The 25,443-nt window shown below is 45.3% G+C and overlaps 9 protein-coding genes across 9 annotated transcripts; 4 read left to right on the top strand and 5 right to left on the bottom strand.

The window, feature by feature from the left end:
• Positions 1-6,750: 6,750 nt before the first annotated feature.
• On the top strand, positions 6,751-8,106 carry TREMEDRAFT_58279 (uncharacterized protein; the record flags this gene model as incomplete). The annotated part of the gene is made up of 2 exons (XM_007001149.1): positions 6,751-7,821; positions 7,852-8,106. 2 exons carry the CDS (start codon positions 6,751-6,753, stop codon positions 8,104-8,106), a joined length of 1,326 nt encoding a protein of 441 aa, XP_007001211.1.
• Positions 8,107-8,183: 77 nt separating this feature from the next.
• Positions 8,184-9,536, bottom strand: TREMEDRAFT_26649 (uncharacterized protein; the record flags this gene model as incomplete). The annotated part of the gene is made up of 2 exons (XM_007000720.1): positions 8,184-8,938; positions 8,987-9,536. The coding sequence occupies 2 exons, from the start codon at positions 9,534-9,536 to the stop codon at positions 8,184-8,186; spliced, it is 1,305 nt and encodes a 434-aa protein (XP_007000782.1).
• Positions 9,537-9,763: 227 nt separating this feature from the next.
• On the top strand, positions 9,764-11,438 carry TREMEDRAFT_25391 (uncharacterized protein; the record flags this gene model as incomplete). Its single annotated transcript, XM_007000562.1, has 4 exons — positions 9,764-10,048; positions 10,103-10,609; positions 10,757-11,149; positions 11,298-11,438. Coding segments are annotated over 4 exons (1,326 nt in total), but the record flags the coding sequence as incomplete, so codon positions are not given.
• A 268-nt stretch (positions 11,439-11,706) lies between these two features.
• On the bottom strand, positions 11,707-13,311 carry TREMEDRAFT_58282 (uncharacterized protein; the record flags this gene model as incomplete). Its single annotated transcript, XM_007001150.1, has 4 exons — positions 11,707-11,820; positions 12,059-12,177; positions 12,439-12,627; positions 13,008-13,311. 4 exons carry the CDS (start codon positions 13,309-13,311, stop codon positions 11,707-11,709), a joined length of 726 nt encoding a protein of 241 aa, XP_007001212.1.
• A 265-nt stretch (positions 13,312-13,576) lies between these two features.
• TREMEDRAFT_58283 (uncharacterized protein) lies at positions 13,577-15,811 on the bottom strand (the record flags this gene model as incomplete). Its single annotated transcript, XM_007001151.1, has 6 exons — positions 13,577-13,821; positions 13,997-14,111; positions 14,251-14,354; positions 14,484-14,565; positions 14,731-15,294; positions 15,665-15,811. 6 exons carry the CDS (start codon positions 15,809-15,811, stop codon positions 13,577-13,579), a joined length of 1,257 nt encoding a protein of 418 aa, XP_007001213.1.
• Positions 15,812-15,978: 167 nt separating this feature from the next.
• Positions 15,979-17,829, top strand: TREMEDRAFT_25467 (uncharacterized protein; the record flags this gene model as incomplete). The annotated part of the gene is made up of 5 exons (XM_007000570.1): positions 15,979-16,210; positions 16,274-16,527; positions 16,703-17,087; positions 17,260-17,531; positions 17,605-17,829. 5 exons carry the CDS (start codon positions 15,979-15,981, stop codon positions 17,827-17,829), a joined length of 1,368 nt encoding a protein of 455 aa, XP_007000632.1.
• Positions 17,830-21,021: 3,192 nt separating this feature from the next.
• Positions 21,022-21,195, bottom strand: TREMEDRAFT_24715 (uncharacterized protein; the record flags this gene model as incomplete). The annotated part of the gene is made up of 1 exon (XM_007000472.1): positions 21,022-21,195. A coding segment is annotated over one exon (174 nt), but the record flags the coding sequence as incomplete, so codon positions are not given.
• A 1,606-nt stretch (positions 21,196-22,801) lies between these two features.
• Positions 22,802-23,877, top strand: TREMEDRAFT_58286 (uncharacterized protein; the record flags this gene model as incomplete). The annotated part of the gene is made up of 6 exons (XM_007001152.1): positions 22,802-22,850; positions 22,893-22,932; positions 23,092-23,222; positions 23,336-23,476; positions 23,600-23,684; positions 23,754-23,877. The coding sequence occupies 6 exons, from the start codon at positions 22,802-22,804 to the stop codon at positions 23,875-23,877; spliced, it is 570 nt and encodes a 189-aa protein (XP_007001214.1).
• A 177-nt stretch (positions 23,878-24,054) lies between these two features.
• TREMEDRAFT_55820 (uncharacterized protein) lies at positions 24,055-25,056 on the bottom strand. The gene is made up of 5 exons (XM_007000985.1): positions 24,990-25,056; positions 24,754-24,937; positions 24,574-24,678; positions 24,267-24,491; positions 24,055-24,153 (listed from the first exon to the last, which is right to left on the bottom strand). Exons 1-5 carry the CDS (start codon positions 25,049-25,051, stop codon positions 24,112-24,114), a joined length of 618 nt encoding a protein of 205 aa, XP_007001047.1. The 5' UTR covers positions 25,052-25,056; the 3' UTR covers positions 24,055-24,111.
• Between the last annotated feature and the right edge of the window lie 387 nt (positions 25,057-25,443).

The following is a 25,443-nucleotide window of genomic DNA, read 5'->3' on the forward strand; positions in this document are numbered from 1 at the left end:
GAATGGGAAAAGTGGCAAGCGAGGGAGCAATAAAGCGCAGGGGATGATCAAGGGAACAGTGTCGGATGCTGTGATGCTTGATATATCTGAGAAGATGTCAGCTAAAGAAATGTGGGACTACTGCATAGCCCTGCATGTAACAGCGACGATCGAGAATCAAAGGAATGTCCGTCAAGCGTTGTTTAGCTATGACTTAAGGGACGATGCGACGGCCGAAGAAATGGCTAAGCATGTGGAGGATTTCTCGAAGACGATGTCCGAAGCGAAATTGGTGGGGTTGAAGTTTAACTCACAGGATCGAGCTGGGTTATTCCTCAATACCATTCTAGCACCATCCTACAGGATCATTCAGATCGAAGTAACATCCCTCATACCAGAGGAAAGAACTTGGGAAAAGGTCTTATCGATCTTCAATAAAGAAACGGCGAGACGTAAAGCGCGCCCTGTTGGTAGAACCAATAGGAAGGGATTCGCGATGTTCGTCGAAGGAAATAAAGGAATGAGGGTGAACCGAGATAATATCTCTGATGGTCAGCCCAGGAAAGAAACTAGAAAGTGTTATAACTGTGACACTGTAGGACATCTAGCGAAGTACTGTCGTAAACCTAAAAGAGAGGATACGAACAGGAAAGAAAACGCAGATGTAAAGGATGGAGGTAAAAAGAAATGGAGGAATAATAAGAATAATAAGAAAGGACATACGGTCTCAAAGGATGAAAACCAGTCCAAGGATAACTCCAAAACCTCCTTGATGTATTCGTCATTGGATGGTGAACACGAGGCGTGGGCCGGGATGGCCATGTCGACAGAATCGTGGTTCGATGATGACGAAGGGTACACGAGTAACATCGTATGGCCCGAAGAAATTGAAAACCCGTGGGTTGAGGATAATGAGTGGGTGGGATTAGCTACAGAGTCTAATGACGTGAGCCACACTCGTGTAATCCCTACCTGGGTAGTGGATAGTGGTGCTACTCACCATATAACTCCTCACAGGTCGATAATGACGAATATTAGAAGGCTAGTGGAACCGAGAGTGTTCGGACTAGCATCTGGCAAGTCAATGACGGCTTGGGAAACAGGTGACATTAACCTCGAACTAGATTCAGGACAGAAAATGGTACTGAAAGATGTACATCACGTCCCCACAGCAAAGATAAGTCTTCTCTCCCTCTCGAAGTTACTCTCATGGGGGTGGAAAGCGAATCTAAGTAGTGGTGGTGGATGGATAGGTAAAGGTAAAGAGAAACTAGGTTTGAGGAAACATGACTCACTGTGGTCGGTACGATTCGGCAGAGCAATGTCTGCCGCGATGATCGTGATATCGACACCGAAGGCGACTTCACCACTTGAATCTGAGCATCAGCGACTCGGACATATAGGTGTAGACAAACTAAAGAATCTAGGTAGACAGGGACTATTGAAGAAGGACTGGGACACTTACAAGAACGATCCCTTTACAACAGATAAATGTCCCGCCTGTATGCAGGCCAAGATAACACGTCTACCGAAGAATAAAGAAGCACCAATGTTAAAAGGAGATGGTGAAGGAGTAGGAATGGATGTCGATATTACTGGTCCGTTCGGTCCGGCGATAAAAGGTGAACGATATTTCTTTGTTGGTGTGGAAAGGGCGAGTCGAATTGTATTCGCTATACCAATAACGACCAAAAACGAAGCGTCTGATATCGTTCGACAGTGTATCTCAAAATTGGACAAACAGCTTGGTGAAAGGGTGAGGGTGATTAGGTCTGATGGGGGAGGTGAATTCGATAGCCTCGACATGAGGGAATTCTACCTGTCAGCAGGGATCAACCACTACATCACACCAAGATACACACCAGAATTAAATGGAGTGGCGGAGAGAATGATACGTACCTTGAAGGGGATGGTATCAACGATGTTGTTTGACTCAGGACTACCGAACGAATATTGGTCCTATGCTGTCAGATACGCCGCCATTATAATTATGAAAACATCGATTGGTGTCAGCGGTAAATCAGGTTGGACATCACTCACCGGAAGAGACACGAATCTAGATAGCGTGTGGAGATTCGGTGAACGGTGTTTTGTTCAGATACCAAGGGAGATAAGGCTGAAGTCGAACTTCACGATACCTAGGGGTTCATCAGCCATTATACTAGGTCAAGATGAGGGTGTGAGCGGTTGGATCGTTAGAATGGACGGATCGGGACGAATCGAACACTCACGAGACGTTCGTCGCTCGACAGGACGAATGGTGGCTACTAGAGAGTCGCCAGATGTCATCCAAACCCCTCTTGACGCCATCGAAGTGGACCTAGACCCCGTCGTCAACGAAGAAATTTTCCCTGACGACCGCTCAGAAAGTGGCGAACAGGAAAATATCGATACTGAACAAGGAAATGATGTCGATAGAGACAACTCACCTAATATAGGCCCACAACCTACTGAAAGACGACGAGGACAGGGCATTTGGGGAGGAAATTGGATCTATGAGAACGATATCGTCGAAAATGAGAGAAATGATGAGGAAGGAAGAAATGATGGGGATGAGGGGATCCTGACGACACGTCACGGACGAATTATTCGACCCCCCCACCGCTTTGCAGGCCTAACAGACTCGTTCCTAGACTTTGGTCGCGAGCCTAATAAGTTAGTCTCACTCGCCTCTATCGCAGGTATCGAAAGTGATACTTCTCTCATTGATCCTATCTCTCCTGAAGAAGCAGTAAACGGCCCAGATGGTGAGAAGTGGCTGGAATCCATGGAGAAAGAGATATCTAACATCGAATCTAAAGAAACATGGGTGGAAACGGTGTTACCACCGGGCCGTAAAGCCATTGGATGTAAATGGGTATTCAAAGTGAAGACAGATTCAGAAGGAAACTTACTAAAGTATAAATCCAGACTAGTAGCTCAAGGATTCTCACAGGTACCAGGTGTCGACTACGAAGAGACATTCGCACCTGTCGGTAGATCGGGGTCGTTACGAATACTTTTGACTATAGCGGCCACCGAAGATCTCGAAATTCGTCAGGCCGATGTCGAAGGGGCGTATTTAAACGGTAAACTCGATGTAGAAATTTACATGAAGTATCCCAAGGGGATAAAACCGAAGCCTGGATGTAATACCTTGAAGTTAGTTAAGTCTCTTTACGGTTTAAAGCAATCTGGCAGGACATGGTGGATAGAACTCGGTGAAGGATTATCTCACCTAGGTTTTTCAAGAATCGAATCAGATTGGGGTCTTTACTACAGACCAGAAGGGAAAATCGAAGGAAAGGGAGCAGCAATACTGCTAGCCTATGTCGATGATCTGGTATTAGCCACGAAGTCGAAGGAAGAAGCGAAGGAAATTTTCGATGGGCTAGGTAAAAGGTGGATAATAACCGACCTGGGGGAGATAAGTACTATCTTAGGTATGAAGGTAACAAGGAACAGAGAAGAAAAGACAATATGGTTAAACCAACCAGCATATATCGATAAGATAGTTCAGAAGTTTCCAGAAAACGACTTACATCGAGACCGAAAAACGCCATTACCCCTTACTGCGAAAAATCCATCGATGTCGGAGGCGGAGAGTGAAATTCGACCATTTCAAGAATTAATAGGATGTCTACAGTGGTTAGCCACATGTACTCGACCCGACATATCATATGCCGCCTCATACCTTGCTAGGTACCTCACTAAACCGACGAAGAAAGTATGGGAAGAAGGGATAATGGTAATTACCTACCTTCGGTCCACTCGTTTACATGGTATTCGTCTCGGTGGCTAGGCTAGCGATCTAGCAGGATGGGTTGATGCCGATTGGGCAGGTTGTAAAGACACACGACGATCAACTACAGGTTGGATATTCATGATGAACAACTCACCGATAACCTGGAGTTCAAAAAGACAAGCTACAGTATCGTCGTCGACAGTCGAAGCAGAATACATCGCGATGGCTGAAGCAGCGAAGGAAGCTCAGTGGTTGAGAGGATTATTGAGGGAGATAGGCTACGATCAGCTAAATCCTACTACATTAAACTGCGATAACCAAGGATCGATATCACTAGCGAGGAAACCTGGTACTCACCAGAGGACAAAGCATATTGATATTCGACATCATGCTCTTCGAGATCTAGTCAGTAACAAGGTTATTGAACTAGAATACGTTAGCACTGTCTCTCAGAGGGCAGACGTACTCACGAAGGCTTTAGGTGGACCAGTACATTCGGTGAATATGTCAGCGATACGGGTAGAACCACCGAAGAAGAAAAACATTGGTTCAGTATACGTGACATTAGATGATGATGAAATCATCGATTACGATTATTCAGATTTCGAGGATCTAGGAGATCTATCAGGTGGTACAGAGAACGAAGTGGTACCAGAGAACGAAGTGGTACCACAGACAGAGTCGGTACCAGAGAGAGAAGTGTGGGTGGAAGGAACTTCAGAGAAACCCACCGAAGGTACCACCGAAGGAAAAGTTCTCGTGAGCCAAAATGTAAAATTTTCAGGTGTACCTAAGAATGTGAGTAATTCTAAGATAGGTCAGAAGCCACCGGTAGAACCTAGAGTCATTAGAGAGTTAAGAGAGAAAAATAAGGAAAAGAAAGAAAAGATAAAAGATAGAAAAGATGGGAGGATACATGACACTAATTGTCATCGATCTGGTATCCCAACAAATTCTCCACATGCTGACAGGCCCTTTCGAGATCGTAAAGAATGTCGAAGAAAGGTGCAGATGCACCTTGACCAGCGTTCGAGAGAGAGACAAGCAACCTTCGGAGGAAACGGATCTGTCGACAGGTCGCCTCCAAGGTACGGACCGAGATATCCGACAGTTCAGCTGGTCAGAGATAATTTTCATGATAAAGTGAATAATGAGCGTACCATGAGCCTCACCAGACCTCAGGAGAGGAACCAAGGGATCGATACCACCGGGAAGTGGCGAAGACATAATGAAATTGTTAATGAAAATAAAAGTTTCTCGGTGGGTAGCGGTTCTGCGAAATATCGTCAGCCAGGGACACGAAGCAATTTCATCGATTCTCGGGATCCTACTAGCAAACCTGAAGTTTTAAGAAGCAGACAGGATAAAGGGAAGTTCAGAGAGTCAGAAATGAGAGATAGAAGTGGAGAAAGACGAAAGATGGACATACCGATAATTGGAGATAAAAGTGATGAAGTAAAAGGAAAGATAGAGAAGAGTCAGTCGTCGGTACCGGTGAGTGGTAGCCACGTGTCAGAGCGGAGCCCCGCAGGGGGCCCCACAGAAATTCATTTCACGATTTCACCTAACACTACTACCACACACATAACACTCAATATTTCGTCATTACTACCTTCTACATCATCACAAACCCCGCCGTCGCCATCGATAAATCGTCCGGGACTACTGCAGAGTCGTGCATTGTCCCGTGGGGGAGTGTTAGCCGATAGAATCGGGCCAGGACGGCCGAACCGCCGTTAGAATTACCCCTTCCGTCGAATATTTCTCCGTTCAACTTATCCTCTGAACTTTATTCGATCGTCTCTGGTTTTATGCGTGTGAGTGGAATGTGATAAGTATAGAGACATGTAGAATTGATGCATGCTCTTTTTCCCCTCTGTATTATCATCTAATATTAGCAAACAGACAGTTGGAATGGATCATGTGTGCTGTGGAAACATGAGACACGCTTATCAAGGAAAGGAAAAGGGGACTTGACTGAGGGAACGAGACAGTGAACGAGACAAGTGAGGTAACGACACAGGGAACAGGACGAACGAGACAGTAAAAGAGACGAGTGAGGGACGACATAGGGAACGGGACGAACGAGACAGTGAGGGAAGGAGACCGCGAACGAGACGAGTGAGGGAACGAGACCGCGAACGAGACGAGTGAGGGAACGAGACCGCGAACGAGACCGTGAACGAGACGAGTGAGGGAACGGGACGAACGAGATCAGTGAGGGAACGGGACAAACGAGATCAGTGAGGGAACGAGACAGCGAACGGCACAGGGATCGGGACGAACGAGACGGGTGAGGTGGAGGGATCCAGATGATTGAGCAACTGAGATGATGGAGGGACACCCACTTTGCTCTCCTCCCTTACTCCAACCGTACTACCAGGTCCAGCATCACTTTCAGTTCCATCATCAGATCCAGATCCACTATCACATCCAGACCCTTCAAACACCAATGATGTCTTGATGGTTGTGGGAATTTGCGGACATTTGTCAGATGCAGACATGTTGAAAGACATAGTATCCAACTCCCAGGCTTCAATAGGAGATTCAGGTGTTCGGGTGAGAGCGGCGATTCTCACATCATCCACCTGGAGTTGGACACAATGGATGAAATGAAAAGCGAGGTGAGATGTTGACATTGGGGGCCGGAATTTCGCGGGGTTACACCCGCCGCGGAGCGGCGGTTCGCTGCTAGTAACGTACATCATCTTGTATTCGAGCTGAGCTCAAATCACGATCATGGCAGTTTGTCAACGCACGGATTATGACACACGTTTCTTGTTCATCCTTTCACTTGGAAACACTAGTCCAATACATCAACGGGTAAGTAATCCTTTCTTTATAGTGGGATTGTAGATCGTCTCACTGCAGCGAAACTCAGCACTTCACAATATGATATAAAGAGCGTGTTTCTACCAACCTGCATAATCATCGCCCACCACACCCCTTTGAAATTTCCAAAAGCAAATACTTCCTCTCACATCTTCCCTCACAATCTCATCACTCACACCACGGAAATCTCCTCGTTCAATAGGCATCTCATCACCATGGACCCAGTCTATGACCCTTCCAACATGACTGCCGATCTTCACAACGACGCGCTTCTAGAAGGAATTTCTCCAGCTGCTTTGTTTTTGGGATCACCTCAACCTAATGTCTGGGGAATCATGGAAGATACTCTCATGTTTGATGAATTTGCCTATGACTCGCAAAACCCCTTCACTCAAGATTATAATTTACCATCTCCGTTCCCCTCTGGACGTCCAACAAACCTCGATACACCACTCTACGTATCCCCAGAGTCTTTGAGGATGTCAAAAGATTTCGGCGCCTCTCAAGAAGATGAGAATTATCTTCAGTGGGATTCAGCCGTCACAGGGAAGGTTTACGAAGAGGATGATGAAATGACCTGGATGATTGGACAAGCCTCATTCAATAGAGAAGAGGAGATGTATTACGGTTCTGATTCTTCTGAACGAACTCATACTCCGGAACATGTTCCGGTATCATTTGAAGCACAAGCAGATCAAGCTCAAACAATACCGACGATTCTTGTAGAAGAAGATGAAGAAACTCCTCCACCCGTTTCCCGCACTTCGTGGGAGGGCGGGACAGTTGTGGGTATTGCTGAAAGAGTTAAACGGTATCGAGAAAACAGTTTGACAGCAACGAGAGAACAAGCTTATGAAGATGACTTGTCGGATTGCAGCTTTGTATACGAGTCAACATCCTCTGAGGATCCCTATCTTCAAGTAACTAAATCTCCTAAAAGTCAAACCAAGCGTGCTACCAAAAGTAGTGCTCAAACTTCCAACTCAAGCACAAAAGATACACACATTAAGAAACCTTCGCGTGGGCGACAGAAAAGTACAGAGGGTTCTGTCAAGAAAAGAATCCGAATGTCTGTCACAAATCCGAAAGAATGGACCACTGTGCATAGTAGTATGCGACAAAGCAAATCTGTCAAACGTAATGGTCATCCAGAGTTAGCTCCTTTGTTTTGTCTCATAGATGATCAACCTGCTCCTCATTTGGACAGTTTCTACGCACTTTCGCGTTCTATGGGTGATCACTTACGAAATTGGGTCACAGACAATGTGGAAGTCAACGTGGATAGAGTGAGTGACAAGAGACGCAAAATAGAGCAGAGGCGATTGACGAGGGAATGTTTAACTTCAACCGTGATGGCAAAATGGTATACTCAAGAACTTAATCTGGCATATTCAGAGGATCCTCAGAGTCTAGGCACAATGAGTGGGAAGCCAATTGACGAGGTGTTGGAAGAATTGGAGGGGAAAGGTAGATTTACCTGGGACTCGTTAGAGAGCCAACTTGTCAGTGCGGCAAGCAACGGTGGGACGTATGCCGGCTTTGAGGTCAGCTTAAAGCCAGGAAAAAGCTAGATAGAGGATAATCTCCATTTCACTTGTTATCTGATAGTCAGAGTAAATATCAAAAGTAGATGACATGTCACGACTTCTCAAACCGCTAGTTTTCCTTTACTACTTTCCTTCATCACTGCCGCTTTGTCCCTCAACTCCGGTTCCATATCCTTCAAATGATCCTTTTCCTCCAACACCTCTCCGTTCATGTCCGTATCCTCATCGAATCTCCCCACCATCTCCTCCATCTCTCTTTCCCTCTCCAACTGTCTCGCATTCAATGGATACCCATATTTCAACTCCTTCGGTGGTTTCCCATAGACCGGCATCTCCTCTCCTCTATACTCCTTCCATACTTTTTTGATATACTCATCATCTTCCTCCGTACATTTGGCACGGAACAATGTAACTCCTACCACATCTGACGATCTCAAGCCTCGCTCTTTCAGATACGTCCTGAGATCGAAATTTTCTCTGGCGACGTTCTCCACGGTCTCAGGTATTGATGAAGGTGTTGCTGGCTGTTGTATGACGACGAACACGTATCGGTGATTTCCTGATCCTTTCGCAGGAGCGGGTGGTTCCCATTTCGCCTCCTCAATACCCTCCGCCTGGAACAAGTCCACACTTCCTGAGGAGACTGTCAATGGAATATCCCGCTTGAGATAATGAAGTCGAGGAGCGTAAGACTGACTGAGATGATCTGGTGAATCTGGATCGATGACTAAAAGGGTATACCGACCTTCGGGAAGTCGGGATGAGGGATTGCGAAGGGAAGAGGGATGATGGAATATTTGCATATGAAGTTTTGGGGGTGTTTCGAGGTTCCATACTCGCTGTATGGATCCAGGTTCTACAGTTCCGTCGTCTTCTAAACTGTTGTTGAGTGCATCGGTGACACTGTCCAAAGATGGAGAGGGGAATACCAGTCGGACGGAGGAAGTGGGAAGAACCTCGGGTAAAAGATCAGGAACGATTTGAAGAGTTTCTATTCTTTGCATCAATAGATCCCTTCCTCCTTCTCTAGTCCAGTGACGTTCAGCGAGATGACGCATGACGGGGAGATGCATATGACTTTGACCGAGAGTTTGACGGAACAGACGTCGGAGAGGCGGATGGTTGATATCTGCTTGTAAGGAGAGATGATCGATTTTCGCTTGAACATCGGGTGAAGGATTGGGATGAGCGGAACGGAGGGCTTCAAGACGTTTGAGAAGATTAGATCGATGAGATGAGAGGAAAGAGAGAGCGGTATCATATGCTAGGTTCTGACCTGGAGGGAGAACGGGTGTCCAAGTGAGTTCGGTGGAAGGGTCTGATGCTGAAAGTTCGGTCGCGGGAGGGGAAGTGACGGTCGAAGAGGCATAGGGACGGATTGTAGGTGATCTGTGGGAAATGTATGGGGTTCGGATATGGGCAGAAAGTGATAGACGTGGGTATATAGACTTCATGTTGATGATTTTGAGAAGGATAGTGTGATAGAGATGTTTCACGAGGATTTCGGTGAAGTCGGAGAAAGTTTTGATTCCGCTTTGACATTCTGCGGGGCTCCGGGTCTACTCCTTCGCTTCCCTTCTTCCCTCGTCCCTCGTTCTCATTAACAACTTCTTCATTACTTTGGTGTCAAACAAACGAACTCTGATCTAACCATACTCCCTACATTCGTCAGAGATACGTGCACTCGCTATCTTATAGATCTCCCACGGTTTCAACTGCAGGTGGTGCCATGCCCGACAGCGACTCAGAGGATGATTTCATGTCTGACAAATACCTCGTCGAGGTTCCTCCAGGACCAAAATCATATTCCTCTCAAAGACAAGCACAGACTCTTAAATCTATGCGAAAGGGTCAATCCAAAAACCAAGTCCCTCTCCGGCAATTGGAAGCTGAAAGAAGATCTGAAGGACTCAACACTAGTTTATTCGATCGACTCTCTTCTCCTGCGTCCACCTCTCAAATCGCCGTTGGCCCCAAGACCCAGATTCCTAAGAATGACGATCTCAAACGAATTCCTGAGAAGGATGTAGAGAAAAATAAATCAATTGGCACAGGAGGAAACAAGGCAATGGAAATGATGATGAAAATGGGATGGTCAGTAGGGGAATCATTAGGAAAGAAACGTTCTCCATCTCCTTCCTCGTCCAACACTAAACGGGTCAAATTGGAAGCTCAACAAGGAGATGGAAATGTCTCTGAAACGGAGGATGGTGTGCTAAGAGGAGGAATAGGTTCGTCTAGTAGATTGGTGGGAATGAAAGAAAGTAAACATAGGGTAGAGCCAATAAGGATATCGATGTGGGCAGGTAGAAAAGGTTTAACAGCTCGTGAACTTACTCCACCACCTTTACCTACTTCAGGTAGAGATATAGATGCTTTACATCCTGAAAAGTTACAGAGGTTAGGGGAGAGGACGGAAGATTTCAGAGAAAGACAAAAAAGGGGATATGCGGAGAAGGAGACGGAAAAGAAGGCTGAGAAGGCTAGGGAAAAGTTGGTGGAGTTTGATAAAGAGGTTGGGGTTAAAGTGAGTTTCATCTTAAATCTATACCTGAATGTCTACCATATTCGACGACTCTAACATTTCATACAGGAAATACTAGCCGAGACATCATAACAGCTCTATGATATATACGATAGATGTAAAGAGAAGAGAATAAGGCTGACTGTTCAGTTTCATCCCCTTCACATATCTCCATTCGACCCCTTGGGAACCCTTCCAATACCATTACTCAAACTCATCTATCCATCTCAGATCCCTCCTTCCCCCACTCAGTCGCTTCGTCTGAGTCCACTCGCATCTCCTCACGATGACACTTCTCGTAGTCCGTCACCCCCTTTACTCGAGAATGCCAAAATGTCCGACGCTGAAAGAGTGAGAGAACAAATGCGACGCGATATGCTTAGTTCTTTACCTTCTGATGAGATCGAAGGGATACCTTTTCATCCACGGCATAGTCCAGACCTTACAGATGCCCGACATGGAGCAGCGACCGAGGAAGAAGAGTGGGAAGGAATAGATTGGGAGAAGGAGGTACCAGGGTCAAAAAGAGTTTTGTCTATGAAAGTGAGCGATCACCCTCTTTCCCCTCACCTTGTCCGGACTTTTGTGTGTATGAGTGTGTCTCATAAGACAAACATACGTTACCAGGTAAATCTGTAGCCGAATGAAGGGACAAGACCAAGGATATATAGATCAAAGCTGATGTATATAGTCCGATGAATACCCTGCTTATCTACTCTCGCAATTGAGAACGGAACATCTGTTTTGTTTCTGGTGTGGATACAAATATTCTTCGTTCGAAGAGATGGACGGACCTGGTGGATGTCCAGGGGAAGAAGAAGATGATCATTAGTTTTTGGCTTTACCATCACGATGCCTGTTTAAAAAAAGAGCACGAAGTGTCACTGTATCTGTAGTATGATCATGCATCTATTATGAATCGTGAAGTCGTTCATCATTCTCTCCCATGACATATCAGGTACCCCGAGTTATCGTACGAATACTGATGTAAGGTGGAAAAGGAAGATAGTCATCTGAAAAGAGTACAGTATACAGTAGTGAGGAATGAAGGGTACACAATGAGTGGAAGATGGGAAGCTCAGAAGAGACGGTGCACTTGATCAATATCTCGATTCCAATTCTTCCTTTTTCTTCCTCTCCAACCTCGTTACGGCATCTTCAAGAGTTTGTGTCCTATTATGAAGCTCGATGAACATTTCCGAAACAGTATTTGTCTTATCATGAGCGTGTGGTCCATCAATATCCTCCTACAAGACCTCTGGCGAAGCTTCGGCTCTCCTGCTCCCCACAGACGCAGGGAAAGATACAGAAATTGTGTGCCGGGAAAGTAGAGATACGACGGTTTCCCTGGAGGGACGGATTGTGAAGTCGTAGATATACGCTCTGAGGTGGTAGGTAGGGTTCGGAGGGGAGAGAAAAGGGGAAATGGAAAATGCAGAATGGAAAACTCACATAAGTACTATACCGTCTCAATAAATTATTCACTTCTTCTCTTACTTTTCGTAATTCTTCCATTCGGGAAATGGAAGATTTTTGAGCGTTTACAATTTCCGGTTTGAGTGGAAGTATTTCTGATTTATCAAACTGATTCCTCATTCCCCATATTTTACAAATATCAACATGACACACCACCAAATCATCTACATTTTTAGAGGATCATCAATAGTTGTGACATTCAAGTAGACTTATTAAAAGAGTCAAGTGATGAGATAATGATTTGTTCCATATCGGTGATGTTCCATATTATCAACCAATAGAAAATAACGTCGCCAATGAGTGAGAAAGTAGAAGAAGATGTATGAGGTAAAGAGGAGAAAGATGATCTGACTCACTTTGTAATTCCCCAGACCCATCAACACCTTTCGAAATTAACAAATCAATTTCTCTCAACCCTCTTTCTGATTCTTTTATATCTTCAGAAGCTTCTAAAACAATGATCAACTTGGTATGATCAGGTAATGATTCCGAATCTGAGTTTATAGCTTCTGAACCTGGTTGTAGAAGTGGAAGATATTGATCGTCTGTTCGTTAGATCTTTGTTCCAATTTCTTTTCTTAAATATTTGACAATTGACAAGGTTCTACTTATCCATCCTTCCATGACCAATGAGGAGATAGCTACACTTGAGAAAATATTCTCATTCCTTTATCCTTCGATGACGATTGAAAAAATAGATACAGTTGAGGGAAAGAATTGAAGGAAGGGTCAAACGAATGGTTTGAGGGGGCGGCAGGGTTGAGGAAGATAGAGTGGTACGGACAGTCTTGAATGATACTATCTAAACATGAAAATTGATGAAAAGTCGAGTGAAATGTATGATGCTCGGAATCAAGTGAATCAAGAGAGACTTTTTCGATGAAAATCACACAGTAAGATAAGAATGAGGAGTACAGAGACTCACATCCATCTAATAACCTCTTAATCCCATCATCATGTCCACCAGTACGTTCCAAAACATCCATCACATCTTTGATTCTTCTCGTTAAACTTATAGATGATTTTTCTACTTGTCTAGTATACTTCGGATCTCCTGTAAGTCTTATTTCTCCTTCTTTATGAGGTTCAGTGGGTGATAAGTGAGAGATACCAGGATCAGAGTCGATGTTGGAAGTGGATGTGAAAGATAAAGAGGAATGTGAGGGAACACCGTAAATGATGGCTTCTATCGTTCGAAGACGTATTTCCAATGCAAGATCCGGTGACATTATAAGATGTAGCTTGATCTTTTATGATGATTGATGTAGACAATGTGAGATCAGTCGGGAAGGATGGAACAGAAGGTGGGAGAAATCAGTAAGTTGTTATTGGTGGAAAGTGGGGCAAGGAGGAGTGAAAAGTGGGGAAATGCAACTCGTCGTACGGTCGTCCTTTCAAGTATGCAGCAATCCAGCATGCAGCATGTACGAGTACCAGCATGTCATGATTCATATAAACGATGATACAACAGTTCCTCTAATGATACAAATACTCTCATGACTCCTCAACTTTCGGTTCTACCTTTACCTCTTCTATTTTTGTCTCAGCAATAGGAGCAGCAGCGGTATTCCCTGCCGTTCCTGTTGTCGCCGTTGCCGTTGCCGTCGTTGTTGCACGCCCTCGAACCAAACGAGGGATGACAACAGGTAATTTGGTTCTCTTCCTATCTTCCGGAGGTAGATGTATTGGGACTTCAGCATGGGCGTCGAAGCCTGGTAATGTTGCGTCGCATGTCATCCCTATGTGTCAGTGAGTTCATGGTTGAACAAGTTTGCCAAAGTAAAAAAACGTATGAAAAATTCGAAAGTGCAGACATTTGATCTACACTATATCCGGTGAGGGTAGAGAGAATAGTGGGTAAATGGTCTGATGTGAGAAATGAGAGAAGATGGAGTGTTAGGACGAGTCACTCACGCAACCAAGCGGCCGTATCTTTCACTTCTACTTTTGTACTCTTTCGATGTTTTGCTAATCTGATTGCTCCACGAGCGAAATCGTTGATAAACATATCCATAGCTTCGCCCAGGAGCTGAGATCAATTTTCTCATCTATCTTGACAAGTGCCTCATGAATCACGGTGAAAGCCACATGCAGCGGCGGTCGGTATGACCGAAGATGGTCAAGAACACAGACTGATGAGATCGAGGATATAAACAGAGAGAGCTCACCTCGGCAACGCCTAATTCTATGTCTAAACCAGGAGCATCTTCATTTACGAAATCTCTTATCTTTCTCTTCCTCCTCATGGCCTCCGTTTCGACAGGTTTGGGGCCTATACATGAGCAAGTACTCAGGTATGGATATCCCAGTTGCCAATTACACCACATAACCCTGGAGTAAAACGCAACAGAGGCATGTTGTAATCGCGAGCAGGAAGAGTACAGAGAATGACAGGACTCACGAGCCTGGGCGGAGGCGTTGAATCTGTTGAGGGCTTGATGATATTGAATCGACGAAGTATACCTCTCCTTCAATCCAGGTTGCTGCTGATCAACATCACCTTCTTTCACCCCTTTTCACATTCTGCTCGAGCCCAGGTGGGTGCGGTGGCATGAGAATTGTTATGCGCCTAGGCAGTTTCCCTTTGCAAGATGGAAGAAAAGAAGAGATAAAGCTCCATGAGTTGAAGATTCGACATAAAAACTCACATCTTGGAAAAGTTTTTCCCTCATGTCGAGCGTAGTCTTCAATATCCTTTGCAGATCGAGAACTGGTACTAGTCCCGGTGGTGGGACAGGTCTGATAGGTAGAGGTAGGTTTCTGGCCGCCATCGATGTGACATTCTGACCGGTTTGGCCCTGCCCAGTTGTAGTCGGAGCTCCTGACATACCTGTCTGAGCGGGATTGCCGCTCATCGGGTTCACACCCGTCTGTCTGATTTGTAGAGGGGTCGTATGTGGTAAATTTTGAGGTGGTCTGACAGCAGGACTTGAATTGGTAGGATTGGTAATTGGTCGGACAGCAGGACCAGGATTCGTAGGGTTTGAAACTATGTTCTGGCCAGCTTGTCGTTGTGCAAGCTTAAGACGTCCTTCTGCCAATCCTGCTTTAACAGCCGCGTCTAGCGTTGTTTTGTCCAACAGAGGAGGATCGGATTTGTACGGTTGGCTGGGATCGAACCTGGCAGGCAGAATGTCGAATGGGTTGGGAAGGGAGTTGATCACTGAATGAGAAGCTATAGCTCTGGCTTGATATTGAATAACGCCCCGGATCTGACATCAGCCATGAGGTTTCCAAAACTCAGGTGTCCCAAGTTATCAACGACTCTGTGGCCAGTGGCCAGTAGATCGACATCAACGGTCTCAAAATACTTTGCTTGGACAGCTACATGAAGAGGTGTGGATGTGCCTCGTGTCTTTCCTTGACTATTGCTCGTGTCACGAGATACGAGTAAGTATCCCACGATGTCATTCTTTTCCACCAACATGACATCCTTTGGGAACCATTATTGATCCTGAGAAGCTTCACAAGTTGCCCAATGACACGATGAGGTTGGTGATATGAAAGAATGGCCACAAATGACCAGTGTACACATGATGTATAGAAGAGTAAGAGAAGTAGGAAAACAGAAGAATCCCTCACCTGACGGGCCAACTTGTCATCCACTTCACCCTTGGCTTCCGAAGCGAAAAATTGAGGCAAACGTCTAAAGATGTTATCGAGTCCGGCGGGAGGTATGGCTCTGGGTAATTGTGGGTCAGTTGTTGGAGTGGGATTAGGGTTAGACATGGTGAGTCAAGTTTGCAACACACTCTCACTCTATCTCCACCAAAGTCGGCGTTCAAGCAGAGGGAAATTTGATTCCGCTCTTGCATTGGCAGACGTGCAGGTGAGCTCTGGCAGGTACAAAGTCAACTCTTGACTATCACACTCATAAAGTCATTCGTCAATATGACATGGACACCTCCTCTCCACTCACTGACATCTCAGATACCACTATCAAGTCTCATGATACCCCAGGTGACTCGAATATATCGGACCAAATCGTCATAGCTTCTCTCAACGTTTATGACAAACTACCACAACATGGCAAACCCATAAACCGAAGTAACGGTGTGGTGGAATGGACCATCCTCTCTTCCATCTGTCTTGTGTTTCCTCCAACACAACTTGGCCCAAATGGAAATAGTACCTCGGCTGAATGCAAGGAACAATCTTACACAGAGGAGACTGTGGGGGAGAGACGGAGAGGAAGAGTGCTGCCTGTATCAATAGGCACAGGTGTCAAATGCTTATCTTTTGATAAACTACCCCCGGCGGGGGATATAATCCATGATTCTCATGCTGAGATTCTGGCTAGAAGGGGGTTTATGAGATGGCTTGTATTGGAAGCGGAGCGATTGAGTGAGGGTGGGATATCGGAGGTTTTGGTATGGAATGAAGTTGACGGGAAGTTTGGAATGAAAGATGGGGTAGAGGTGTGGATGTACGTTTCTGCTTTACCTGTAGGTTTTCTCGTCATATGACTCCACTCTCCCATCTCGTATGGTCTTCAAATCCCCTTTCATTCCATTATAACCGCAAGACCCAGGTTTTTGTTCGGAATTCTCGATTTCTCCACCCAGGATGGAGAACCCCTTAGCGATGAGTGATGTATGAACAAAATATACTGATATTCAGTGTGGAGATGCCTCAACACTTCACACAGCACTTCATCAACCACCCGAAATGGCAACCCTCAAATCTCTCGCCCCTCTTCCCCCCATGACAGGCACTTCGAGAGGTAGAAACGGTTATACCTCCTTCGGAACCCTTCGTACAAAACCTGGAAGAGCTGATTCCATACCGACGATCAGTATGTCTTGTTCTGATAAAATGGCTTCTTGGTGTATCTTGGGATTACAAGGTGCTTTGCTTTCGTCTCTCTTCCAACCTGTATATATCGATCATGTGGTTGTAGGGGGTACAGAACCTCCTCTCCATCGGAACGGGGATGAGGAATGGGAGGGTAAAATCAGAGCAGAGGTGGAGAGGGCTTTATATGGTCGTTTGGAATGTATAGCAAGTAAGTTATTGTGGACTCTTCGCTGTAGCTTAACCTTTACCGCCATCTCCACATGTCCTCGGTCCAGAGATCATAGGAACAAAATCGAAAACCCCCCGTAAGAATGATATGTGTTGTGAACGTCTCACCGAGATCTTTGTATCGTTACGAAAAGAGAAGAGACTAATTGTAGATGATCTCCGACCTCCCTACACTCTACGCCGACCGAAGATACATCTCACAGCCATCAAATTCCCTTCTGGCAAACCTTTTGCCAACGCTTCAACCACCCAGGCAGTCCCAAGTAGCAATAGCATCTCTTACATCCTTGATCTAGGTCAGGAAGTCTTGGTTAATGGTTCAAGACAAGGAGCCATCTGGCGATCACCTGGAAATATACCTCTTGCTGAAAAAGTCAGATCAAGAATATGTAAATTGGAGTTTTATAGGGCGTACCAAAAACTGGTCTGTAATCTCTCATCATCAAGTTCAAGATCAATCAGCTCACCGTGCGTACATCATAAGCCGAACTTGAAAGAGGCTGATAGACAGTCTGTCCACACAAGAAACGTATCATGCGTTCAAACAGTCTCAGAAGGATTATCAAGATGCCAAGAAGATATTACGCGGAATTCCAGAGAGGTTGGTAGGGAAGGACGGACCGTTCAAGAGATGTGAAGGTATTTTGGTTACTTCGGGAGGGACACCTTTCTCAGGATGGTTAGTCAGTGGGGAATCATATGAGGGTTTTCGTCTTGATTAGTTACTAGATCTATCATGAATGCATAAACATTCAGTATGGAATCTGATGCATGGTACCACTATGACATGTACAGTATTTTCCTCTCAAAAGATAGTAAAACATAGGAAAAGTCACGCCACGCCACGTCGAAATTGGACGCGATTTTCACCAATTTCCTTCCGTCTCTCTCCTCCGACACAACTCATATTTCTCCTGGTTCACCTCATCCATCTCTTTATCATAAAGGTACAATGCAAGTATCATACGAACCTGAAGTCTCATTAGCCGATATAGTCGGTACTGGAGTTGATCCTGGCCCTTCACGCAACCAAGTCCAAGAGATGGATCCTGATTTGGAAGAAGAAGAGGAAGAGGAAGATCAAGAAGGTTTGTCTTTTTCTTTTCTTTTCTTTGCTCAATTATCTAAAGCTGACGTTACTCTCCCCTCATCACTATACGATCATATACTCAACACATATTCTCCCTTACATATTCATCTGGGATTTGCAACACTCCGACACTCATGATTTCCTCATAATCACCAATACCTATATTGAGACACATCTCCCCTTCCTTTTTCCAATTGATAATCGTCATCATCTTATTCAAATACTCCTGTTCAAAATGATCTATCCGGTTCAATGATAACTTCCACCATCACGATTTGTCACACATAGACCCAAAACCAAAGAAGAAAAGAATAATCAAACAACGTCAATCTTTAGCGGAGAAACAACCTGGTACTACCATCTTCCCCATTTCACGAGTGAAAAGAATCGCCAAAACGGATAAAGAATTAGATATGATGACTGGTGAAGCGACATTCATGATTTCAGTTGCTACCGTCAGTGTTTCCCTACTCTTCCACCCTCATAGTTGATTATTGTCCATCAAATTTGCTTTCTCTTCATCCGAAATTGTTAAAAAGGGAAAAGCGAAAAGATGTCGAGAGAAATCGGTCACCATGGGAGATGGAGAAGGGGGGGGGGGGGGGGGGGGGCGTGGGAAGAGGAAGAACTGACAAGTAGGAATATTTTATAAAACATTTCATGGAGGAAGGTTACACAAAAGCTAGATTGGATAAAAGACGTATCGTGAATTACAAAGATATGGGTTAGTAGCTTTCTTCTCTACCCACTCGCCATTAGGTTTTGTTTGGAGGGAATCTATAGGCTACTGTTTGTCTGTATCAGGATTCCGGGCATGAGGGGTAGTGTCGATGGTGGTTTCCGTGATAACTTCAATGGTGGTTGCAATGGTAGTACCGATACTATCGAACTCGGACATGCTTGATCGAGATAACACCAAAAGAGACATGATCTGACGAATAGCGGCAGTGGTACAACGTTCAGAAGAATTCGATTTTTTACGTGGTATGTTTCATTCTTCTGACCTTTTTCTCTTAAACTTTATTCCTGCACCACTTAGCACCCATCACGAATTCGATATCATTGTTCATCGTAACATGATGACTGCTGTGACCCCCTCCCCTTCTCGATAGGATGTGAAATACAAGTATCTTCAACCCTCGGAAGCCTTTTGGCAAACGACGAAAAATATATAATCTTCTCTCTGATATTCTTCCACTCTTATTTCCTCCTCCTATCAATTAGATGTGAACGAGCTAATGATAGATGTCATCCCGATGCCTATACCCATATCTGAAGCATTAGAACGAAGGAAACAAAAACGTAAATCTTCTTTCTTACCTTTCTCCTCTCTCCCTCCTCGTCTTCCAATCATGTGCACGATCACTTCTGAGTCCAATCATCTGATACACCTGAAAAGGAATCTATCATATCTCTCCTCCCCTTAATTCCCAACTTCTTCATCTTGAAGACACACAATTTCCAATTTGCCCATACTACGTGTACGAAGGAATCGAATCAGGCGCGAGTTCTGATATCAGAAATGACAGACGAACATGATCTTCATTCCGACGATCTAGCCGGTCCGACCGAATCGGATTTACCACCTTTACAACCTTCCACCAACCCTCTTTTCCCCGGAGCAATTGTGAGGAAACCTCCTAATACACATGCCAAGACCAGTCAGAGATTAAAATCTCCAACTGATCATGTGGAGGGTAACACGGGTTCGGTAGGTGATGAAGGTGAGATCGATGAAGGGGTTAGTGGTGTTGAAGGTGTCGAAGTCGGTGAAGATACAGGAGGAAAAAGTATAAGTCCTAGATTATTCGGAAAGAATGGACCTAGTACACCACATAGTCTGACTACTCGAAGAGGTAGGAAAAGTGTAGCTAGTTCTAATGGGGCTGAAGATGAGAAGATGGAAGGATGATTTTTTCTCTTGAGGTGTTTGTTGAATGTATATCCTTTTGAAGTGACTCAACAAGTGTTTTAACAGAGTCATATGTGTGTGTGGTTCACTCTTCTCACTATCATCTTGCTTCTCATTCGGTGACGCTGGCATATTTCTATCTCATGGCCGAATCATCCTCTAGGGGTGGGAAGGTATTTGTATACTGTATCACGCGTGGGATTGAGGCGTAACTATGGTCACAACGAGGTCGAAAAGAAGTTGCTAGCTGTATAAGGTCATTAGTCTAGGAAATGAGGAACTATTCAAATATAAATGTATGAAACATAGAAAAACAACACTGATGACTACTGTAAATGCCTACAGAAAGAATAAAAGCACATATCAAGCAGTAACACCTATAAACTGTCCATGTCCTCCAGACAAATGTTGTTGTCCTGTCCCACCTAATACACCAGAACCTCCTGAACCTCCAGACCCTCCAGAGATTCCGGGAGGTTCAGGTCTAGTCCTACTTGCCAAAGCTTTAATAAACATTTCACCAACTTGTTGAGAAGTAGCTAAATCTAAAGAAGATTTCCAAATTGGTTCAGTTATCATTGTTGACCATCTTGATTTTGTTTTTTCCATTCCTCCTCCTCCAACACTCCCACTCCCACTACCTACTCCTACACCTCCACTTCCACCTCCACCTCCTATGATCCCTGATGTATTAACAACACTCATATTGATCCCACTGATGACCAGTTCCCCTCTCGCAGCAGCTCTTACTTTCTCCCCTGCCATTTTAGCTAAATTGATTAAATCCTCCACATCACCTTTCCCCCCTTCATCCACTTCCACTCGTACACGACTCGGTTCACGAGGACTGATAGGTTTTGGTTTCTTAGGTGGTTTTGGTAATGGAACTTTATCAGGTCTATTAACACGTTGCCATTCGAGATACAGAACGTCGTATGGTTGAGAACGACCGATAACGGCTCTTTTAGCTCCTACGGTATGTGATTTACATGTCAAGGAACGTGAACATGGGAGGAGTTTATCGTTTATTACACCACATTGTTTATCTAGGTTTATAGGTTCTGATGCTGGGGAGTCAGTATTCATTCGCCAATTATCATCTACCACCCCTTCTGACCCCCAAAACATCCGCTTCGCGGGCTTTTTAGAGATTAATTTCCTTTCAATTGAAGATCGACTTCTTCGACTGATGGAATATGATCGGAGCGATAACTTCAACTCCAATAAGTGACCGGTTAAGATAGACACCAAGCTCCCTATGGGTCTCACAGCAGAAGGAGCGGTTTGGGCAAGTTCAATGGTGATCCTAGGGGAATTCGATTGAATATAACGATAGTCAGGAGAAAAAGAGGGAGATGAAACACTCACCCCGGAGACGTTTCCGTTCAGCAGCAGCCGCTTTCTCCGCTTCTTTAGCTTCACGTTTAGCTACTTTTTCTTTCTCCTTTTTCAACCTCTTGATCTCTGATTTCTTCAAACCTTGATATTCCGGGTTGAGAGTAGGTGCGGGGGATTCTGATACTGGTAATCTACTACGTTTCTTTGGTGGTGAAATTGACGAGTCTTTAGATCAGCATTTTTTCCAAATATATCTCCTCCCCATGAGTAGGATTGTCTCTTTGGATACTGCCTATTTGTCCACTGCTATTGATGACTGAGAAGGAAGTAATACTGTGTTTCCAAAGAGATTCGCTATGTACAGGCGGAAACCCCTGTTGTGAGTGAGGAGGAAAAAGTAGATAATCACTCACCCTCTGAAGCTGGTCGTTTTCTCTCACCTTCAATCCTAACTGGCCCCTTATCCAATTTGATCTTTTTTCCCGTCATAGACGCCCCATTGAGGATATGTTGACAATTCTCTATAAATCAGTCCTTACATATTCATCTCCTCCTCAGTGCGTTGTATCACTCAGTACCAACCACTTTTCCATCTCTGAATTGCACTTTGGCCAGTAAAAGGAATGAGAGAACCCATTGGATAGTGTGAATCTCCAAGACTTCCAAAAAAGCAAATTGCTCGTTAATACTGTACTCACGTTGATGATCGCCCATAGCCCAGCGCATAACCCCTTTCCCACATTTCGAACATCTCACTAATTCCCTCCCCTGTTCATTCCCACTTCCCAACAACGGTCTAGCTCCAAACATGGTCATCTGACTAGCTGCCAAGAGGTCCGCCGGCGGTCTGATAGGTGAGCCAGAAGGGGATGCAGGGGGAGAAGGCGAGAAGGTGAATGGGTCTGGAGGTGGTGATCTCATCGGTCTCAATTTGATAGTCATGATGACTATGATCTATTTCTTTATTTCTAACTTGCTGAGATGGAGGTGGTGGCGACACGAGAGCTCTTTATAGTGACTATTCTACTTGAATCGTCTATGACAAGGTATCTATGGAGGACAGCGTGAAGGGAAGTTGAATGTGGCGGTTTTTGTCACTGTGGCACTTTTTTGTTGTGAAACATGATCAGGTTCCGGATCATGACCGTTTCGTATTTGAACCACGCATCACGCACGTCCCACTTTTCGCTTACGGAAACTCAACTCTCAAACATCCTTTCCCTTTCCTTCACCTTCACCTCTCTACCTTTACATCTTTCTCTTCTCTCTTCTCTTTATTTTGTTCGTTCAATATTCTATAATCTTTAATCGTCTCTTCTCTTTAGATCCTTCTTCTACTGTACCGCCTGAAAATATGTGGTCTCTCTTAGCCCTCCTTGCCACTTCTGCAGTCATGGTTCGAGGTAAGACCATTTCTTCCAGCTCTGGACAATACTAAAAGACAGGTGTGATAACTATCACTTATCCAGTTAGCGATACCATTTGGTCAGTATCTCTTCATCATCAACTCGTCCGTCCTTCTCTCTCTTCAGCCTATGGACATCTTGACTTTGGCGGGAGGTGTGAAAGACGATGGGGTGAAAGTATGACCCTGAGAGGCTTGCGTGCCACGCAAGCGATTTATAGTGAAAGCTGAATGGACAGGTATAAAAATGACACTGTCAACCTTAATTGGACAACCACCAGTTCAGACTCTGACACATACTTCTTCCGAGCTTTGTTGAGCAATTCAGATCAGAGTTTACTCTCGGGTAATCACTCGATCGCCGATTCCAGTGAGCTCCCACAACTTGTATCACTCGTATCTATCGTTTATCCCACTCTTTGCACGTTTCAGCTCTGATGTGATGGGATCGGAGGAAGAACATGGATAGAAGCTAACCATGAGCCAACGCGACCGCCGACTATGTCCGGATCCTCTTACCTGGTGTATCTTCCGGCTCAGGGTACATTGTCAACTTTGTCAATACGTCAAACGAACAACAGGTGTTCGCTACTTCTCAAGCATTCCAAATTCAAGATGGGACTCGTGAGTTTCTCACCTGCCCACAACCCTCCCCAGTCCCAATCAAATCATCCCTCCCTTCCTGGATTCGCCAGGTCCTATTTCGCTCACCGCCAATGAAGAGGAACATAGCCGAACTGACCTCAGAAACCTCACAATCATCCTCTATGATCTCGGCCACCTCAACTGTGCAACGACAGATCCCTAACGGCCAATCTTCCAGCACGACACCGTGAGCACTTATTTACCCACCACACTGACCTATCCACATGTTGACACGAGCACAATACTGAGACGTCAGGAGCTTCCCAACTACTTCATCCACTACTGGAGCTGCGCCACGAACATTCGCTTCCATTCCTGGTCTATTCGAAGTCTCCGTCACTCTCGGTCTCCTGGGAGCTGGTATGGCCTTGGTAGTGTGATGATCGGATCTGGTTGCCTCAACCACTGGACCACTGGACATTTGAAAACTTGAAGCATATGGCAGTAATAATCATGCAACGACCTTAGTTTCCTGCACGTCATGTATTTTGTGTGTGTCGAGGCGTTTCATGTCTTCATGTCAATGGGAAAGAACAGCCATCAGCACTGTGTCAAGGTCGGCATGAGAATCCGATGCATGATACAGCCGAGACAATCTCCTGTCAACCGTCGACCTAGTGTTTGGCTTTGCGGACTTGTAGCTTCCTCAGGTAAAACTGAACATGAGCGATAGTTCGTACTTTCTTCACGCGAGTGAAGGAAAAATCAATACGGATGTGGACACGAGAAGAGAGCAGAAAGAGAGAAAGGGTTACAGCACGACACTCACGTCGAGCTCTTTGCCCTCGAGGATGTATCCATCTGCTCGTCCACTTTGTCCAGGTCGCGAGGTAAGAATAGCCAACAGTCTACCAGCCTTGAATTGCTGCTCGAGGAGAGGGTCGATCTTCGCGTCCTTCTTGCGTTCGTCGAGGATACGTTTCACGTGGTTGGATTGAGTCTTTTCGGTCTGCTCTTCGGGGAGTTTCGCTCCTCGGAAGATAGGTTGAGCGTACTACAGAGTCAGTCCGGTCCTTGACACTTCTTATGTCTTTGCGAGACAACATGCGATGATACAGAAATCATGAACGACTTACGTGGGCTTCGTACCACTGTCTGAAGGGGGTAGCATCGACGTCGATTACACAGGATTTGACAAGGGTTTGAGTACGTAGCAACTCGTTGTTTGACGCATTGTATCGCTAAGGGTCAGCCACGTCCCCACTGATCAACCTCATCTCGAAAGAAAACATCTGAGGGGAAAGATCCAAACGCACCACCTGAAGCAACCTCGTCTTACGAGTCACATGCTCCGAGCCCCAAGCAAAATTCCCAGTGTCCAAACGGAGAGCACGGTATTTGGTGTTTCCACCCCTTGTGCGGACGGTGTTGATACGCTTAGAAGTGTCGAGTTTCGTCATGGCGGGTTGACGACCAAGTTCGAACTTACGCTTCTTCCGGCTGTTATTGTCAATCCAAGCGTCATCGTTATTAAGAACAGGACTGCACTCACTAGCTGGCTTTACGAGCCCCGGTGTGCGAGCGCTTGTGGCGCGAATCACGAGTGATACCCATACTGTAAAGTCAGTATGAGCGTCGGACGGTGATGCCTAACCTCCTCTCCCACGTCACGTCTTGCTATCTATCACGACGTATTGACTGATAGATTATGGCAGCAACAGCTTCGGTGGAGATTTGCGTTGAGTAGGGAGCGTGATAGGGGTGAGTTATAAAGCACTCACTTGTTGCAGGATGGAGAGTCTCTATCGGCGGACGAGTGAAAGAGGATGGAAGGGGCGAATCGCCGCAAACACCGACCCGCAGAGAATGTGGCAGAGGAGGAGTGTTTATCTCCGATGTGCGCGATTTTGCCTGTGACCGCTGCCAACCGGCGCCGGTGTGCCTGGCCGAGTCGACGTTTCTGCCATTGAGGATGGTGAAGTTCATGCAGAGAACTGCCTTGCGAC

This window comes from Tremella mesenterica, assembly GCF_000271645.1.
Source record: "Tremella mesenterica DSM 1558 unplaced genomic scaffold TREMEscaffold_1, whole genome shotgun sequence".
Classification (NCBI taxonomy): domain Eukaryota; kingdom Fungi; phylum Basidiomycota; class Tremellomycetes; order Tremellales; family Tremellaceae; genus Tremella; species Tremella mesenterica.